Source organism: Elephantulus edwardii, unplaced genomic scaffold, assembly GCF_000299155.1.
Source record: "Elephantulus edwardii isolate Elephantulus edwardi_28Jun2011 unplaced genomic scaffold, EleEdw1.0 scaffold00097, whole genome shotgun sequence".
In the NCBI taxonomy this organism is placed as follows: Eukaryota; Metazoa; Chordata; class Mammalia; order Macroscelidea; family Macroscelididae; genus Elephantulus; species Elephantulus edwardii.
The window spans coordinates 10,579,444-10,600,218 of record NW_006399847.1 but is presented as its reverse complement, the minus strand read 5'-3'; the positions used below and the strand labels follow the sequence as shown (position 1 = coordinate 10,600,218).

The following is a 20,775-nucleotide window of genomic DNA, read 5'->3' as shown; positions in this document are numbered from 1 at the left end:
TTAGGGCTGTTGTACATAGGGTCACTATGAGTTGCAGGTGACTCGACAGCACATAACAACAACAACAACAACAAATATGTCTATCGTAGGAAAGGATATGCAATCTCGTCTTGTGCAATTTACAAACTCTAAAAACTCACTGCAGGGTAAGCTAGGGGTTGGTTCTGACTTGGTGGTACATAATACCTACAACAATATACATATAACACATTAACTTTATACTATTTTCTTCGAGATTAATAATGTGTCCTGTAACTTAAAAGAATAAAGCATAATGCATAGGTAATTTAAGGGAGCTCTGGCTGCTGACAAAGGAAGCCCAAGGGCCCCACCTCCTGTAGAGATTCTTGGTCTATTACCTTGCTCTTCATCAACAGACTCAGGTACCATCTTCCCCAAAGCCAGCCGACACCAATTCAGTGATATATATCACAAGAGAGAAATGTGCCCTACAGGCTTGAAGGGCAGATGTTTGAAAGCAGATCATCCAGCCTTTCTTCCAAGACACCGTGAGTGGACTCCGCAAATGAGCCTTTTGATTAGTACCTGAGCACTTAACAATCTTCAACACCCAGGGGCATCAAAACCACCTGATCCATGGGCTTAGAATGGAACATGTGGAGCTGCTTTCTATGAATCACATTCCCAAGATGGGACACATGCAGGCATAGATATGACAAGACAAGCTTTTAAAAATATATTTTCAAATTAGAAAAAACAATCCTCAGGGCAGCAAAGAGCTCCCCATAGAAAAATCTACGTGGGAAAATTAACTCTGAAGCAAATGTGCTCATTCACAGTTGACGTTTCTATGAGCATCAGAACAGAGGTGTCATGTCCTCAGGGAGGGTGTGCTGGCACCAGCTGGGCATGAGGGAGAGTCTGGACAAATCACCCACTGGATGATGTGCTCACTGCGCAGTGACTACATGTTTTTCTGACCATTTCCAGTTACAATGACACCTTGAGTCAGTTATGAAGTGGGATATAAGAGGTGTTTCCTTCTTCCCTGACAATACAGTAGCTGGATGGCAAAGTCCACTCATCCCTTTCATCCCAACTGGGACGCATCCAAGTCTCACAGCAAAAGTTATGGCTGAAGGCTCAGCATTTAGAGGCCTCTGCTGGCATCTCTCTTGTATCATCTACAATATACTATCTACCTTACAGCTTATATTACTATCAGGATAATGAGTCCAGCATCTTTATTGCCTAGAAAATGAAGAGGAAATAAGTGAATGCCCACCTTAATTGTGCCTTTGAAACTGTAAAGGTGAGTGCCTGCCTATAGTGTTTAGAATTAAAGAATAAGCTCACATTCAATAGGTTCAGACCCTTCACAAACCCTGACCACTAGGTCCTTAAGCATTTAGAAGCACTGCATTAAAGACTTTCTATAAATCTACCTCTAAACTCCAAGTACGAAGCTATTCATAATGAATCACCCAGTGAAGCAATAAACCCAGAAGTGAACCAAAAAGCTATAATGAGAATTAAGTTCTAATTTAATTGGTAAATCATGCACTACTCAGTAATGTGAAAGAGATCACAGTGGGAAGTGGAGGGCTGGGGAGCTGGATCAGATCTTGACAGCTGAGAATACAAAATACTTTATCCAAGAGAGATCAAGAAAGTATGAATTTACAGAATACAACAAAGGCCCAACATACTTCCAATGCAGTTCCATTATTCCTTTTAAAAGTACCGTGTCCTAAAATGGCTATAAATTAAGTCATTACTTTAAAACACTTTGTAGAATGTAAAATAAAAAGTATTTATCTGTATTAAGGAAGCTCTGGTGGCAGAGTCCCTGGTTTTCTGTGCTGCAAAGGTGGAAGCTCTGTAGGTTCAAATCCACCAGCTACTCCGTAAGAGAAAGATGTGCCATCTCCTCCTTTTTTCCTTAAAAAGCACTGGAGTTTCAGCAATGAGTAGGTTCCAATTTGGAGGCATTGATTAGAGTTTTTTAATTCTTTTTGGATTGTTGCTAGTGTCAGTAATGCACCGATGTATTGCAGCTCTGTAAAGTATCCTGAGTAAAGCATCCTCTGTAAAGCTCTGAGTATCCTGACAGCCCACACCCAAACTTGTAAAGCCAAAGGGAAGACAGGTTGCCAAGGAGCAGGAGACACTTTCTAACGTTGTCCTGGAGGGCACCCAACTGGCCTCAACCAGTGGACACCTGGAGGCCAAGGAAGAGTGTCCAGCTCCATGGGGCCAGCTTCCAGCATATGGAATGTCTCCCCCAAAAGAGGCTGGTTAATGCAAGTCTCTTAGCCTAGGCTATCATATATAAACCTTAGGAAATCTCGCTTAGCTAAATATACTTCTCTGTCAGCTTTTTAATCCAAAGAAGGAGAAAACTGGCCCCTGAGGACATATTTCTACCTTATATCACCTGTTAGTTACCAAAATATTTATTGAAGAAGGCTGTTCATGAAACCTCTACAGGAAAAACTAGTTTTCACTAACAAATGAAAGTAGTACTTTTTTTTTTCACTGAAGAAAATTCTAAATATAGTAGATGGATTCAAGACAACAATTCAAGTCACTGTCATCACAAAAGCTAAAGAGATACCCATTTTACATATATATTTAAGATTTTATCTTGTGGTGGTGTGGGCCCCAGCAGGTGTGCTGTAAACTGAATGGTATACATCTCTAGCAGGTCAATCCACCAGCTGCCTGTGGAAGAAAGATGGGCATTCTTCTTCCATATAATTACAGCCTCTGAAAATCTGCCTGACGGTTTTTATACACACACGGAGTACATATGTAGGTACACATTATATACACATATGTGCATACTTCATAAGCTCTGGTGGCCTACTAGTAGGAAATTGTGCTGCTATCCTGAAGGCACATGGTTCAAATCCAAAAGTTGACAGGAGAAAGATGGGCAAACTCATACCATGTGATTTGCTGCCTCTGAAAATCCATTGTAGGGCCAGCTATGGGTCAGTTCCAACTCGATGGTACCTCTCTCTCACTCACACACACATACACACACACACACACACACACACACACACACACGTGTGTATATATTATATGCACACACAAGTAATGGTTAAGGTTGAGTAATGGTTGCCCATGACTCTCTGGTCGGCAGTTAGGATGCACTCATCTCTATGAGCTCTAATAAAATGTAATCTCTTCCATGATCAGCGTTCCTATGAATGAGCAACCATTTTAAAGGTTATTTCCTCAGAGGTGAGTCCTGAATTCAATATATATGGACATTCTTAGAAAGCTCTCTCCTGCTCTGCTCCATCTAAATCCTGTATCTAGTGCATCACCCTCCAATCTTCAGTCCTCTGGACTTGAGCCAGCAGTCAGTTATACCATTTGCCACTCACAGACCTGTCAACCTCCACAAACAGCAGCCTGCCATATGATCTGCTGATCTTGGGTCCCTGATCAGCTGCAGCTACACAGGTGAGGAGAGGCCTCAGCTTGATATCTGACTCGTGGTCTCAGGACTTGCCAGCCCCTTCTACCCTGAGACCTGCGAGACTCTAAGCCTGAAAATAATTTCCTTGAGATTTTTCAGTCTCATTACGTTTCTGTTCTCTCTCACTCTATTTCTCTCTCTTTTCATTCCTAGCTCTTTCTCTGTATCTCTATCAAGAAATAGCTTTTTCTCTCCATGCCTCATATGGTGGGATCCAGGCACTCATCTCACTACCTAATTTCCACAACACTCTATCTTTAATGAGTCACTCCTCAGACCAATTCACAAAAAAGGAGTTGCTGCTTCTTAACCAGTGGCTACATCTCCCTGGATCTGATGTATCTCACTTAACACAGGAAGCAAAATATCATTGGAGAAAGCACTTATTTCTCATTGCAAGTCACTGCTTTTATTTTCTTAAAGTCAACTGTAAGAGAATAAACACATTTGAATTATATCTTGTCTTCATTTTGCATAATGGAATAACCACAAACAAAGCCTTAAGACACTTCCTTTCAAAAACAGGGGCTTTTCCTATGCAAACATACAAATACAGTACTTGTTACACAATTTCTGATTATGTTAACACAAAAGCAAGGCATACTTTTAAAGTAAGAGGCTGTCTCAATACAGGAAATGAAAATAAAAGGTGTACCTGATAAAAGTTTGGCCAAAAAGTACTAATTGCCAGCTCGGCCCTGTGCCATGTGCGTGTCGGGTCTCCAGTGACATTCCAGATGGGATTTCCCAAAGGCCCATTATTGACCTTGACGTAGACATTGAGTAATCCAGGAGCAGAAGTACTTTTGCTGGACACAAAATAATGAAAATCGATGCAGTGGGTGTCATTTTCTTTCAACTGAGGTAGAAAGAGATGAGCCTTCTGTCCCTCAGGTCTACCAGATGTGTTCACCAGCATGAAAGAGCCTGTGGATATAAAGCAAGAGAGAGTGAGAACTGAAAACATCACTTTCTGCAGAGCCTGAAAAGCTACCTTCATTTACAGGTGTGGGGACAGCTATCACACATACAGGAAGCACTTAAGCGTTACAAGTCCCACTCCTTCTCCTCTCTGTCATACATTCTGTACATCTCTATCTCCAAAATAAAAAATGTCCTCAAACGCTCCAGAGGCTGGAAATTTGTCAAGATGTTTCTATAATTAGTCTCCTAAATCACAGAAATACAGCGATGTTCTTTGGTCTGTGCTGTGGAGGCCAGCAGCTATTTTAAGCAGATCTAGCAAGTAGACTCTACCCATAGTGTTCCAAGGTGTGACAGAGCAGAACTGTGCACTTAAGTCTTTTTTAGCTCACTTTTGTGAAGTAGTCTAGTACATCTTTCTTCTGAGAAGTATCTGTATGCACCTGAACCTACATGTTTCTTTTAGTAACTGATTGTTTAACCATTTGTGTCTCCTAAGAACTCCAAATAACAGACACATCTAGACTGTAACTGTCCAGTCTGGTAACCACTTCTATAAAGATGGAGATCATCTGCATCAGCTAATTGATTCTACGGAGTTGCTGTTGTTATTGTTGTTAAGTGACAGTGAATCAAATACCGCTCACAGTGACCCAATGAACAAAAGACATGAACTCTGTTCTATTCTGTTCCATGCTCACTATGTGACACACTCTAACCCACTTCTCTATTCACTATGTCAATCCACCTGGTTGAGGGATTTCCTCTCCTTCATCACCCCTCCAACTTCCCCAAGTATCATGTCCATTTCCAATGAATAGCCTCTCCTAGAAACTTGTCCAAAGCATGTGAGATGAAGCTTCATTATCTTTATCTCCAAGGGGCACTCTGGCTGCACCTTCTCCAAAACTTAAGTTTATTCTTATGACAGGGTATTCAGTACTCCAACACCACAACTCAATTCTTCTGGCATCAATTCTTCTCCTTTCATCCTTTCTCACTATCCAGCTCTCAGATGCATAGCAAGTGATTGGAAACCCCATTATCTGAATCAAGAATACCTTTGTCTTCAAACTAACATCACCGCTCCTAAATAATTTGCAGAAGCCCCTTATTGCAAACTCTCCCAGTAAAATATGTCTCCTGATCTCTTGACTACTGGTCACAAGTATACTGACTTTGGATCCAAGTAAAATGAAGTTGCTGACATATCCAATCTTTTCTGTGTCTACCATGATGTTGCCTATTGGTCCACAATGGGTGCATTTCAAAGATGAAATGAAAGAATCCAACTAGCTTTCTTTAAACCAGTAATGAATGTGACAGAATGATGTGGGCTAAGGGATGGCAGGTGTTTGAAGGAGACTAGCTCTGATGGCTCAGGCACCCAAGAAGTAGTATTATAACAGAGAGAGCTTTGATGGCCAAGTGGCAAGGAGCTGTACTACCAACTAAACAGGTGAAAGTTTCAGTCCCCCAGCTGTTCCACAGGAGAAAGGTGGGAAACCTCTTCCTGTACAATTTACTGCCACCAAAAATCCACAGTGCTGGTCTGACTCAATGGGACCTAACAACAACAACAACATAATATTATGTCACCACCAATTAGGGCCATCACTCTCAAGGGGGTATGTGGATATTTTGGTAAATATCCACATGTATTCACACACATGCAACACAATATGCGAAAGTTCATGGAGTTCTTATTGTGTCAAAACCCACAATTTCCTAAGTTCTAAAACAAGAACCTTTCCCAAAGAGTTACCTTAAGAACCAAATGAAAAATATAAATATGGGTACCATTTGCAAACTAATGAGATTTTTATTAGGGGATAGACATTACATGTTTAAGTATGGTTGCTACCACAAGTACCATGTACAATAAGCTGGGTTAAATGCTATTTACAAAAAATAGGAATTGGGTCATGCAGACACGAAAAAGCATTTATCTGGGCTTTTGAATGAATTAGTGGTAAACCCAGAACTTTTAGCCTCTGAGTTTCCAGTCCATTACTCATTCTGCCACACTCCAATAAGCCCCTGCTTTATATGTCATTTGAGCATATTGGAAGGAAACTCACCCCTTCATGGAGCAGTGAGGGAAAATCACAGTAGTTATGTGAAAACAGCGGCCTCTCAGGAGGTAAGTATTATGCACCTGTACAAAGAAGAGGAGCACTGGTGTTGCCCTACTAACCAAGGTGTCAAGGTTTAAATCCACCAGGTTATGCACAGGATACAAGATTTCCAGCTCTGCAAGAAAGAGGATGCACAGGAGCTACAGCAGTCAGGACAGAGTCAAAGGCAGTGGATTAGTTTTTGTTTGAGGTCCCAAAGGTGCTGTCACAGTGCAGCATGTTCCACATGGCTCACCTGATCTCAGTAACTTGAAATCACAAGAAAGAAAAAAAAAAGGCAGTTATCTTCCCTTAAGGACTGTCATTGTTAGGTGCTGTCAAGTTGCCTGCAATTCATAGTAACCCTATGCACAACAGCTCTGAAGCTTGCCCTGTCCTGAACCAGGTGCACTGACTCCAACATACCTACTCCCAGTGCCCTAGTGACTGTATTAATCCATCTCATTCGGGGTCTTCCTCTCTTGCACTGTCCTTCCACTCTTCCAAGCATGATGTCATTCTCCAAGGACCAGACCCTCCTGGCCACATGCCCAAAGTACATGAGACAGAGCTTTAAAATGCTGGCCGCCAAGGAGAAAATTGGTTTTACCCTAAGACAGAACAATTTGTTTTCTTGGCAAGTACTACAACTCAAAAGGGATCAATTCTTCTTCTATCCTCTTTAGTAATTATCCAGTTCTGATGCAAAGAAAGTAATTGCATAGACCATGGACTGGATCAGGTGCTCCTTAGTATCTAGATGGAGAGCATTGCTTCTCAGTACTCTGGAAAGGTCCTTGACAGCAGATTTACCTAATGCAGTTTGCCTTTTGATTTCCTGACTGCTGGTGCCAAAAGTGTTGACTGTGGAGCTAAGAAAGCTGTAACTATAAACAACCTCAATCTGTTCTACATAGATCCTAGTGCTGCCAATTGGCCCACTGTTGAGAATCTTTGAGTTTCAATCCATATTGAAGACTACAATCCTTGACCATCTGCAGTAAATACTTTAGATCTTCCTCAGTTTCAGCAAGTGAGGTTGTGTTATCTGCATAACATAGGTTGTTGATGAGTCTTCCTCCAATCCTGATATTACATTCTCTTAATAAAGCCCAGACTCTAGAACGATCTGTTCACCATATACACTGAAAAGGTATGGAGACAGGACACATTCCTGATGTACTCCATTCATGATTTAGAATCATGCAGTTATTCCTTGCACTGTTCTAAGGACTGCTTTGTGGTCCAAGTATAGGTTTTCTGAGATTCCCATTTTCCTCAAGATCAACCACAATTTGTTGTGGACTACACAGTCAAATGCACAGTCAACAAAACACAGGTAGGTATCCCTCTTGTACTCTTTGCTTTCTACCAACATGCGTCTGACAATGTAGATAACATCTATAATGCCACAACCTATCCTAAGTGCAGCTTGTATTTCTGGTCATTCTCTGTAAATGTACTGTTCAGTCTTTTCTGGATAATCTTCAGCAGAATTTTGCTTAGGTGCGATAGGAATTATATTGTACAATAATTTCCACACACTGTCGGGTAATCTATTTTTGGAATAGGAATAAATATGGATCTCTTCCAGTCCGTGGCCTCCAGATTTCTTGCCACAACCTGATGAGCCTGTCCAGGGAAGCATCTCTTTGTTGAAATATGTCAAATGGTATTATATAAATTCCTGGGACTTTATTTTTGGCCATGTCCCTCAGAGCAGCCTACTTACGTCCTCCTTCCTCACTACTGCACCTTTATCATATGCTGTTTCTTGAAATTCTTCTGTGTCACCCAACTCTTTTTGGTTCAGTGATTTTGTTTACTCCTTCTATCTTCTTTCTACCCATGGCATCCTTAAGTACTGCAACTTGAGGTTTGAATTTGTTCTTTAGTTCCTTTAGCTTAAGAAATGCTGAGCGAGTACGGTCCTTTTTATTTTCATATTCCAGTTCTTTGCCTATTTCTTTCTAATACTTACAGCCTCAGAAACCTGAAGGACGGTCACTGTGAGCCACAGGAAACTTTATAGTAATGAATTTGGGTTCATATAACACAGCCAAACCATAAGTAAGTGATACCTGTACATTTGAATCACAGAATGAATTTAAAAATATTAACACACAGTGAAGGGCAACAAAAGGGAATATGTGACAATAGTTGTGTTAGCTTAATTCTACAAAACACAAAAAGTTCTTTGAAAGTAGAGAGTAAGTGAATCTACAACAAATCTAAACAAAGAAACAAGTATTTGTGAGTTGGAAATCATACTTTTTCTGCATCTAATAAAATGTAGGCTTTTTTCTCCACATTCCATCATTCAGGACACTATTTTATGGAACACTAGCATAAAGGACACCAGTAAGGTAGTCTCACTGATGGGACTGAGGCATGTCACCACCATAAAGTCACTGCTGAATCAGCAAAATCCTTCAGTTAAGCTGCCAAGAACACTGTGTTTTGTGCTATTTCCACATAAAATGGCAAAATATTTATTACTTATACTTTTCTGATGTATTATTTACAGTCTTGTTATTTGTTATTGTTAGGCTTTGAAGAGTGGAATACAACTCATAACTATCTCAGAAACACAGATCTGAATCCTGTTCTATTCTGTGCCATCCTCATCATCCCTGACACACTTGATGTGTCAATCCATCTTTTCTATCACGGACCTTTCAGAGCAAGATGCCTCTCTCTCCAAGAAATAGCCTCTCCTAGCAATAAACTCAAATATTTGAACCAAACCTTTGTCATCTGCCTCTAAGTAGTACTCTGGCTGTACTTTCTCCAGATACACCTGTTTGTTCTTTTTGGCAGTTCAGCAGATATTGAGTACTCTTTTCCAATACTACAACTTAAAGTATCAATTATTTTTCTATCATTCTTATCTATTGTTCAGCTCTCAGATGGATACTAAGTGACTGAAAAGATTATGGCTTGAATCAATCACACCTTAGTCTTAAAATTTATATCACTGCTCCTCAGTAATTTAGGGGTTCCTAACTGCAGACTTTCCCAGTGCGATATATCTCTTGATCTCCTGACTGCTGGTACCAAGTGTATTGATAAAAAATCCAAATGAGATGAAATTATTGACAGTTTCAATCTCTTCTCCATCTATTATGACTTTGTATATTGGTCTAGTGGTGAAAACTTTTGTATTCTTGATGCTGAAATGCAATTCATATTAAAGGCTGTATTCTTTGATTTTCTGCAGCAAGTATTTCAAGCCTTCCTCACTTTTAGCAACCAATGTTCTGTCATCTGCATAATGTTTCCGACAAGTCTTTCTCTGATCTTGATGCCACATTCTTCTTCATAGAGTCCATTTTCTCAAATAATTTTCTCAGCAGCCTGGATATCTATGAAGTGAGGATACAATTCTGACACACACCTTTCCTAATTTTAAACTGTTTCATATTCCTTTTGTCTGACATACTTTGGACATGTTGAAAGAAAGGACTAGTCCTTGGAGAGGGATGTCATGCTTTGGAGGGTGGAGGGACAGTGCAGGAGAGGAAGATCTTCAGTGAGATTGACTGATGCAGTGACTGGGTTAATGAAGGTAGGTGTTTCAGAGACAGTGATATTGGCACAGGATAGAGCAGGATGTAAGACGGTTGTACATGGGATCTCTATTAGTTGCAGGCAAACTGATGGCACATAACAACAACAATACCAATGTTCCCTTGCTCCATTTGTACAACAGCCTTGTGGTCTAGGTATAAGTTGTACATGAGCACAATTAAGTGTTCTGGGATTCACATTCCTCTCAATGTTAGCTATAGCAAGTTATGATCCACTCAGTCAATTGTCTTTGCATAATAAATAAAGGACCATGTACAGACATTGTTTGTCTTACAAGCTTGAGTAAATGTCAAAAAGAAACATCTCTTTATATGATTCCTGTTCCTCACCTTATTGTGCTCCATGCTGCTAGAAAATGCCATCACTCAACTTTGTGAGCCAACTAAGAATGCAAAAAAAAAAATTCTCAAAAAAGTTAGAGGCATTCAGGTAAAATCCAAGTTGCAAAATTCACAGGAAGAGGTCTCTAGAAGAAGCCAATGACCTCAAGAACCTCCATCCAGGAAGAAGCAGCTCAGCCAGTGGTCCAGGGACACCAGTGCTAGAGGAAGCTTAGCGATGCCATGGTTTTATTAGGAGGGTGACTGCTCGTGCTGATTCTCAGGCTATGAAGTCACACAGATTTTGCTTGCTCGAGCCCATTCCCACTTTTCACAAGGTCTGTTACTATTGGCAATAACTACACCATCAGTGTAGGTTTCTATAGAATGTATGTGCTATGCAGGAGAACACACGTGACCCCACTTCCTGGTCCAGATTATTTTACTTCCCAGCAAGTGACTGGTCTACACTTTCCCTTTCATCACAGGAAAAACTACTTTTCCTCCAAAGGGCAAATAAACCCACTTACCATTAGCCGCCAGGATGATTTCAACAAACATAGTATCTCTTGAAGAAAAGTTTCTCTTTACTGAAACACATTATGCCTGCAGCATTTCCCCTTTAAAGAAAAACAAAACCTTCTTTAAAGGTGCCAACCTGACCCTGAGTCATTGCAAACGCTCATGTGTGTAAAAAGACTAAGCCCCACGTGCAGAGACCCCAGCCACTCTGTGTGGGCAGGGTGCTGTCAAGACCAGAACTCTTGTGGGGAGGGTAGGGGGGGAAGGGACTCTTGGAAGGGAAGAATTATCACTTCTTTCTCAAGTGGAGTGTTTACACCTTGCTGTAACATCTGAACTTTCACAAGAGATGTAATAATTTTGATAATAAAATTCTTAACCATAATCACCAGAGGAAAAAAAAAGACTAAGCCCCACAGCACTGTCAATACTAACCTGATCCTGAATCGCTGCAAACCCTCCTGTGTGTTAAAAGGACTGAGTCCCACAGCACTGTCAATGTCAAGCTGATCCTGAGTTACTGTAAACCCTTATATGCATAAGAGGACTGAGTTCCACAGCAATGTCAGTGACTTTCCAGCAGTAGAGCGCCAGGCCTTTCTTCTGAAGTATCTCTTCATGGACTTGAACCCGCAATCATTCATGCTGCCATGAGCAGTCTTTTTCTCCACTTCAGTCTGAACTGTCAGTTCTAAGAGGTGCCACAATTTTGCTGAATGCCTATAAAAGTATTTAGCAGTGCCAGCTCAGTTAAGTTTAATGACTGTAAATATAATTACTTTTCCTCCTCCCTCTTTCCAAAAGAGTGGCATCACTATATTGCCTGTCATTTTTTACCATCTATCTTTGCATCGATCCCTCTGAGCTTCACAATTCTCCTGGTGGCATTTAACATCTAAATGGTAGTTTTCAAGTTTTTTTCTATAAGTGAGCAACATTAGTAAGTGAGCAACATTAGTAACTAATTAATGCAAAGCATTTAGCTCAAATAGTCTTGCTCCTATATTTAAGTGACACTGAGCTGTGACACTGATGTGCCAAATGTGGTAACGGTTACTCACGTTGGACAGTGTTTGCTGGAGCTTCCCGACTGAAACAAGCCTGGAGCAGGAGTGGCATCCACTTTCGAAATGGCTTGCCTCAGGAAACTCTATGAACAGTGCTCAGGCCTTTCATTCATAGGGTGGCTATGAGTCATCTATGACTCAACGGCACCAAACAGCAACAACATATTGAAGTTTTTGATTGTTTTTATGTTTGGGGTTTTGGGGTTTTTTTTTCCCCCTTTTGTTTTTAGTTTGAGAAATATCCCTGTCTCACCCACCCCAGGCTTAATCTCATTATAATTGAGTCAGAATCAACTCACTGTTAGATTTCTGGAGTCTGTAAAGCACAAAGACTGTAAAACACCAGGGAGTAATGGTGACCTAGTCAAGACCTGTGCTGTTGGGGAGTTCTGGTGGCCTAGTGGCAAAAAGCTGACTGCAATCCCAGAGGCACGTGGTTCAAGTCCATCAAATGCTCTGCTGGAGAAGGAGGGGCAATGTCCTCCTCCTGTACCAGTCAGATCTGATTTGACGGTACACACACACACAAAATAATAAAACAAAAATAAAATTTAAAAAAAAAAACAAACTGTGCTGTCAACCCAAAGGCACAAGGTTTAAATCCACTAACTGCTCCTTAGGAGAAAGATTGAAAATTTCCTCCCATGGGGTTAACTGTTTCTGAAAGTCCACTAGAGGCTAGCTATGAGATAGTTCTGACTCAAAAGTACACAACAAAAACAAAGTGAACAGGAGAAGAATGTCCACCTTTCTCTCTCAGAGCCACTGGTAGGTTTGAACCTCCAGAGAAGAGCCACCATAAGATTAGCACTGCAGTGCACTGTGTACCGAGCCTGGTGTGGCCACGGTTCTGAAGCATGCTGTTCTTGGGATAGATTTTAACTCATAACAATCCCATATGACAGCAGAACTGGCAGAAAGTAGATTTTTCTAGGCTACGATCTTGGCACGAGGGGGTTCTGGTTCATAGGGAGCTGGCTGCTAATCCAAAGGCCAATTTAAGGCCTCTGGTTATGTGAATCTCTGTCCTTGAGCCTTTGCCAAGGGTGGAAGTCTGGTCAAAGGTGTGGCTTTAAAATCCCACAAGGGGAGAGGAAGGGACTGCTGGCAGAGGCCTGGAAGACTCCACTCTGGGAGTTTGGCTTTTTGCTGCTTTGGGATGGCAGTCCTGATGGGCAAGTAAAGGGAAGTTTTTGGGGTCGTGTTTCTTTGAGGTTGTGTTTGATGTGTATTATTGCTCTTTTTCCTTCCATGTGCAGGTGTCCTTGGGCCTTTGCCTACGGTGAAGGTCTGATCAAAGGTGTGGCTTTAAAGACATGATTTAAGGCATGGTTTTAAAATAAATATATTAACTTTTGAATTAGTATTCCTTGAATGACACAGCAATCTTCTATTTATTTGCTGAACTGAACACTACTTAGTGTTGCTGTGATGCTGCAAACTTTTCCACAGTCTTGTCAAATACTACAATGGTTACCCATTATGTACAGTGTTCGGATGAGCTTCCAGATTGATTTATGCTGAAAATCAGGAGTGGTTTCTACTTTCTAAACTAGATGCATCTGGAGACTCTACACACTCTCTAAACTCTACAAATGTACAGAAATGATGGTAGTTATAGAACAGAATTCTATACAGAAATAATGTTAGTTACAGTTCAGGTCTTTTGTGCAAAATTTGCTCTGAGTTGTATTCAACCTGACGACACTTAACCACTGCTAAGTGAAACTAGTGCTGTTTTATCTGGAGGAACACTCTTCTACTTTGTACATCACTCTTTGTCAATATGTAGTATGAAGTAACTGGGTGGACCCTTGTGTCACTGGGGTATCAAATAGCATAGTGGTTTCCCAATGTGGAGAGTGTTTGGTGAAGCTCCCAGTTTTAAAACTGGTTTGGAAGCAGGAGTGGCATCTACTTCCTAAACTACATGCCTCTGGAAACTCTATGAACTTGGAGAAATGACGATAGTTATGGAAAGGCATTAGGTCTTTTGTTCATAGAGTAGCTATGAGTTGTGCCCAACTCGATGGCAATCAACAACAACAATAGCTGGCTCAGTTGTGAAAAGATGGGCAATCTCCTTCCTCACCATTTCCAGCCTCAGATGGCCAGGTACGAATCAGTTCTGACTTGACTATAATGAATTTTTGAGTTTTAATCTTAACAGGAGGAGCTCACTGTCCATGGTGCCAAATGGACAGGTTTAAACCAGCTAGCGGCCTGGCATTTGCTTAACCACTGTGCCACCAAAGTCCCTTGTTATAAAGGGGTTTTGTTGTTGTTGTTGTTGTTGTGTATCATAGAGTTGAAACTGGCCCACAGCTGACACTCCAATGGGGTTTTTTTTTCAATTAAATTTTATTAATTTTAATGAACATTTATAGAGATTTTGGGTTTCCATTCATTCATTGTTGCACTATTTTCTCTACCCTCCCCCCCAGTTCGTTCCTCTTTTTTTATTCCCCCTTGAAAGTCTGTTTTAACTGTCCCATTGCCACAGTGCTTGTCAAAGCCAGTTCTGATTAATCTCCTTTGTCAGTGTGTCCTTTGCTCTTCCCTATCACTCCTCCCTGAGAGAGACTTCACCCTGATTCATAAGGAAAAGGGGACGGCGTATTCTCTTAGCTACTTCCTGCTGAAAAGGGACGCTATAGGTTTCAGGGTGTCCAATGGGTTTTCAGAGGCAATCAATTGCATAGGAGATTTCCCAACCTTCTTCAGAAGAGTAGCTGGTGGCCTCAAACTGCATGCCTTTGGGATTGCAGCACAGCCTCTTGCCACTGAAATTTGCACTAAAACTTGCAGCTGAAATTTGTTCTAAAAAAAGTAGAAGATGAATGCTGCACTTTTGTTTTACAATGAATTTATGAAGGAAAGTATTGAACAGTTATGGTTTGCATAGTGTAGTCACCCTAAACTCTGGGATAAATTCACAGAAAAAGCAATAATGTGAGGAACTTTTGAATTGTTTTAATTTATCACCTATTTGCCATGATTATAAAGTCAGTCTAACAACCAATTTTTATAAAGCTCAAAGCATTTATACTCAATTTTAGAGTATAAAGTCTGTTTTACAAAAAAGAACAAACAAACCAACAAAACAGCCCTATATGACTAAAAGTGTAATTTCCACCTTCCACTTTAATGCTTTGACTGTGAGGAAATGTATTTTCCAAGAGTAACTGAGTTTCCCTCTATAGCTACTGCCTTATTCATTTTTTCCCCTACAAAAGCACTCCAACTGGGAAAATAAATAAGAGAAACCATAACGCAAATTAGCACAGAAATTCTGTTTGTGCTCAGATAATAAAGAAGCCTTGAGTTAGCAGCACAGTAAGTATGACATGGAAGATAGCAACAAAGCAAAGTTCACAGGCTTCCAAAGGGGCAGTCTTTGCATGCAGACTTAGAAGGTTTTTAAGAATAATTATTTTGGTTTCCCTCACGAAAAAAAAAAACTCTCAGGAGAATAAGCAACATCCACATTCTTGAATCCTTGGGTGAATTAAATTTAGCTTATTCATATCTACTGGTAAATGCTTTTGATTCGAATATTTCCCATCATTGTTTGTGAGAGCAGTAACAACCACATGTAATTAGTTATTTCTTTCGAACCCATCATTAGAATTTGTATCAGTTTACAGTAGAAGCTCCAGATTCTCTTTCCATATTTGAGAAATTGGGTACAAACAAGAAAAAAGAGAGAATGTTCTCTGCTACAAACAAGGGAGAGAGAATTGTGCCTTATTAAATCTTCAGCTGACAGAGATGCAGATTTTATGAGCTTTAAAGTCATTGTAAAATTCATTTCTAAGTGCCTTCGTTTTATACAAAACACACAGGTTGCTGTCTCTTCCCTTCGGCAGACTCATCTTTCTTTTTCCATCTAGGTCCATACCGTCAAATCTCTGGGTCTCTCACATCCAAAAGCTACATGAAAACTTCCCTACTCCATCACTGCTGACATGAATTCTGACCCTGGCTGACATGGCTATTAGGCTGTTTCTGCTCTATTTAGAAAAAAACCCAAGCATGAATTCAATGTGCACCATTAACCCAAAGCTGTGCATGTCTTGAGGTTCAAATTCACTCTGAGCTTCTGAATGCATTGCAGTGAGTTTTTAAGGCTTCGGTCTGAATTATCTAGAGCACTGCTTCTCAAATTATCTGTGATAAAGGACAGTTTTTGTTTTGCTTGTTTAATTATTTCCACTATATTTAAAACTAAACACAGACACTATACAATAAACTGAATTAATAAAAACACACATACATATTGCCATCAAGTTGGAAGCAGCCCAGAGCTGACCCTCCAGCAGGATTGCAGAAGCTTTAAGTCATGTGGGAGGAGACTCCTCTCGTTCTCCCTCAGAGCAGCCTGTGGCTTCCAACCTCCAGAGAGGTGTCCACCTGGGGCTAGCAGTGCTGCTCCCTACTGACAAGGCCACGAGATTATAGTCTTTATTTATTGAAATAACATATTTGGGCTTGCATTTTAAAAGAAATATAAGTTTCAAGTCTAAATTTCATAGTATCAATAAATATATGACTCTGTCAACTTTCTGTGACTATTTTTAAACTCTTCCTTGGTGTGCATGATTCTTTTCACTAACCAGCAACAGATCACCTTTGAAGAGCTCTGGAGACACACTATATACTGATTTAAAGCGGCCTAGGATCCATGTATTCATGCTTCCTCAAAAAGAGAAGAGGAAGACAGAGACACAAATTTAAGTAAATCAATGGCATGAGATTTTTTTAAAAATGTTATTAATTTTAATGAACATTTACAGAGATTTTGGGTTTTCATCCATTCATTGTTGCACTATTTTCTCTGTCCTCCTCCCAAGTTTGTTCTTCTCCCCCCCCCCGCTTGAAAGCCTGTTTTAATCGTCCATTTGTCACAACAGTGCTTGTCAAAGCCAGTTCTGATTAATCTCCTTTGTCAGTGTGTCCTTTGCCATTCCCTATCACTCCTCCCTGAGAGAGACTTCACCCTGATTCATAAAAACAATATATACAGCTTGCCTTTGGATATAAAAACAGTGGTCGAAGAATACAGTGGGTGAGCGGAGAGGAAAATGCATACAGACAAGCAGAGAAAATGCAGGGCAGTCCTGTACCTGGACAGCAGCCCCACAATGTCACACCGTGGAAAGCGATGGCTTAAGACAGAAGAGGTGAAAAGACTCCAGCATCACATAGTCTAGACATTCATGAGGAGTGTAAAGGACACAGGTGCCAATGTGCCCAGGCCAGGCCCTTCATTTCTCTGTCTCCTTTGACCACACAGCAGTGAGGACATCTGCACTGTAAGTACATCATGTACTGTAAGTGGTTCTGACAGCGAAGTTGTACTCTTCACCTTGAAGCCACCAGGACAGTGCTATCAGACTTTTATGACCATAATTCAGCTGCCAAAAACAATTCTCTCCTATCAACAAAAGAAAACCCCCAAACCCCACAGAACTCACAAAACTTATACAGGATAAAAGAGAACCACCCACAGGGTTTCCAGGACCACAGTCCATGGATGCATGTCGTACATTTCTCCGATGAAGCAGTTGGTAGATTTGAACTGCTAGCCTCCCAGCAGCAATTCAGCACTTACCCACTGTGTCACAGAATATAGTATATTTTACCCTGCAAGCCTGTGTGTGCCTGTGCTTGGGGCATGCTATCATATGAACATTTACATTTACACTGAGATTCCTTCATGGGGGAAATTTTTTTTTTAACTGACCTGCATTACTATGACACTTACTGTGTGTGCAAGCATACTGCATTCCTATTTTCTACTCTGTCCTTATTTTAAAAAATAAGTAAGTTGGTTGCTGTTTGCAACTTACAATTGATCTCACAGCCACTAATGGAAAGAAACCTTTGCTTTGAAACATTACTTTCAGACTATATCCCATCTCCTCCCCAACAGTGCAAACCAGAAAGACCTAAACTGTGTTCTGCTTTCTCAGTAAGAGAGGAAATATCAAGTATGAGGATGAACCCACTCCTGCTCCCTCAGCCCAGAATTAACAATCTTCCTAAAGAATAAGTCTCTTGGAGGATATTAAGCAACATCAGTTCTCATGAAACAGGGAAGATGAAAGCCTGTGGAGAAATCAATGAACTCAGGGAGCAAAGCTCAGAGTGAACAAAGGCTCTGCAGGGAAGGTGCCACCATCATTTTAAAAATACTTATTAGCACCCACTTAAGTCTGATGAAGCTGCTGTCTCCACAGTTCCATTGCTGTTCCCTTTCTGCTATCAGATGCCCCATTTCCTCTCAGAGCTCCTGCCTCCTCAAGGTACCTTTTAAAGATCCACTCAGTACAAGCAAGGTCAATCGAGGGCAACCCCTAAAGAATAAAACTTTATTAAAAGCATTCTCCATGTTCCCCAGTGCCAGGTTTCCCTACACACCTGCTCTGCCTGCCTTTCTGGTGGATTCACAACAATTATGAGGCAAAGCCATTTGCTTTCTCCTGCTCCACTCATTTTGTCACAACCCTTCTACTAGAGACGTTTCCATAAAGTACAGCCTAAGTCTGTAGGCATAGTCTTGTCCCCTGGGGTGACATCAGTGTTGTGGCTGCACAGAACAACACTCTAGGGTCAGGCCACAGAGTGCCCAGGGCACCTTCCTCCCCACAACTCCACAGCAACACAGAGGGAAGCTTTCATCATACTGGAAAGGAACTTAAAATATTTGGCTCAAGATATTTCTATTTAAATACCTAAAAGATGCTCAGTTGTAAATGTGGTGATTTACCAGCATAATGTAACTGGTGTTTATATTATTCATACAACTACTGAACTGATCAAAATATACTCTTTCACCTTAACTACTCACATTTTTAGACATGATAGACTTTACTTGAGCACCCATTGTGGGTACAACATTCTGAAAATTACCAATAATAAAATGTTATTGAATTCCTCAAGCCGCAAGTTGATAGTTTTATATAAACATAAATCTTTTTTTTCCATGCAGCACAGAAAAAAAAATTTAAAAATAATAGAATTGACAAATCAGATCCTCTTAAGTTTATCAGCATTTACTCAAAATTAATTTTGAGACAGGTCTCAGATGAGCAAAAGAGGCCACGGCAGGGTCCTGGGAAGAGGAGGAACCGAGAGCTTCTTGTGGATGAACAGTGGGCTCTCCTCTCATGATGATGACATTTGCAATGGCTAAATGACTGAGGTGAAAACTCTATGTGAGTGCTTTGTAATTTATAAGTAAAGAGCAAATACTACTCTATAACTATTTTAAGATAGACACTAATGACAATATCTCAGGAAACAAGCTACAATAATCAAGTGACAGGTAGACTACTTAGAATGTTCTTAAAGAGATTGTTTAATTTCCCATACATCAGCTTTATTGATTGACATCTTTAGAAACTAGTCTGTCGTTTTTCTAAATATCGAATGACACAAGCCATCACAATATAAGCTTACAATTTTTGTATATTTTTTATTAATTTTAATGAAAGTTTACAGAGAATCTCCCCCGCCCCAGTTTGCTCTTCTCTTTGAAAAGTAAAAAAAAAAAATCTTTCATTGTTATATAATCCTTTCGCCCAAGTCCACTTGACGATGCAGCCTTCGTTTTGAAGAGTAAAAGAAAAATTCTTTCACTGTTACACAATCCCTCCCCCCAAGTCAACATCACTATGCAACCTTCATTATGGACTCCTATCATGACAATAATACCTAATCATATGTCCCTTTTAAACAGTTTTCTCCCTCATCTGTTTCAACACAATATACATAATATATCCTGTCTTTCTCAGTCTCCCCCCAACCCCAATGTCAGCCCTGTTTTACAACAGTGAAACTATACAGTATCTGTCCTTTTGTGACTGAGAAATTTCACTCAGCATAATGTCCTCTAGGGCCACCATTTTTTATATTTCATGATTCCTTATTTTTCAATGCAGCATAGTATTCTATGACCATACCACAGCTTTTGAATCCATTCGTTTGTTGATGGGCACTTAGGTTGTTTTCAACTCTTTGCTATTGTGAAAAAAGCCACAATAAACATGGTGTGCATATATCTGCTTGGGTGGTGGTTATAATTTCTTTGGGGTATATTCCCAGTAGTGGAATTGCTGGGTTAAATGGTATTTCTATTTCCAACTTTTTTGAGAAAGTGCCATACTCCCTTCCATAGTGGTTGCACCATTTTACACTCCCACCAACAGTGAATAAAGGTTCTAGTTTCTCCACAACCTTGCCAGCATTTGTTGCGTGCTGTTCTCTTAAATTTTGCTACTCTTACTGGGGTGAGATGATATCTCATAGTTGTTTTCATTTGCATCACTCTTAGGGCTAGGGATTTCGAACATTTCTTCATGTGTTTGTTGGCCATCTGAATGTCTTCTTTGGTGAAGTGTCTGTTCATATGCTGTGCCCATTTTGCAACTGGGTTGTTAACCTTTATCTTGTTGTGGTGCTAGAGTATTCTATAAATTCTAGATATAAGTCCCATATCTGGCATGTCATTACCAAATATTGTTTCCCAGTCTGTGGCTTTCCATTTTATACTGTCGGAGAAGTTTTTGGATGTGCATAGGGATTTGATTCTTAGAAGGTCCCATTCATCTATTTTATCCTCTCCTGGTTATAGATTTTTCAGAATGCTTGGAAGACAATTTATGATGTGGTATAGAACGTCTAGACTTTTTCCAAGCTTTTCTTTAATGACATTTATAGCCCTTGGATTTAGTCCTAGGTCCATGATCCACCTTGCATTGGTTTTTGTGTATGGA

General features: G+C 40.3%; 1 protein-coding gene across 2 annotated transcripts in view; it reads right to left on the bottom strand.

The window, feature by feature from the left end:
* The window catches only part of PTPRM (protein tyrosine phosphatase, receptor type, M), a 921,068-nt gene that overhangs the window by 754,716 nt on the left and 145,577 nt on the right, over positions 1–20,775 (bottom strand). For both annotated transcript variants that reach the window (XM_006891412.1, XM_006891411.1), the window contains exon 2: positions 4,110–4,381. In XM_006891412.1, coding sequence (XP_006891474.1) covers positions 4,110–4,381 — 272 coding nt within the window. The remainder of the gene's footprint in view (positions 1–4,109; positions 4,382–20,775) is intronic.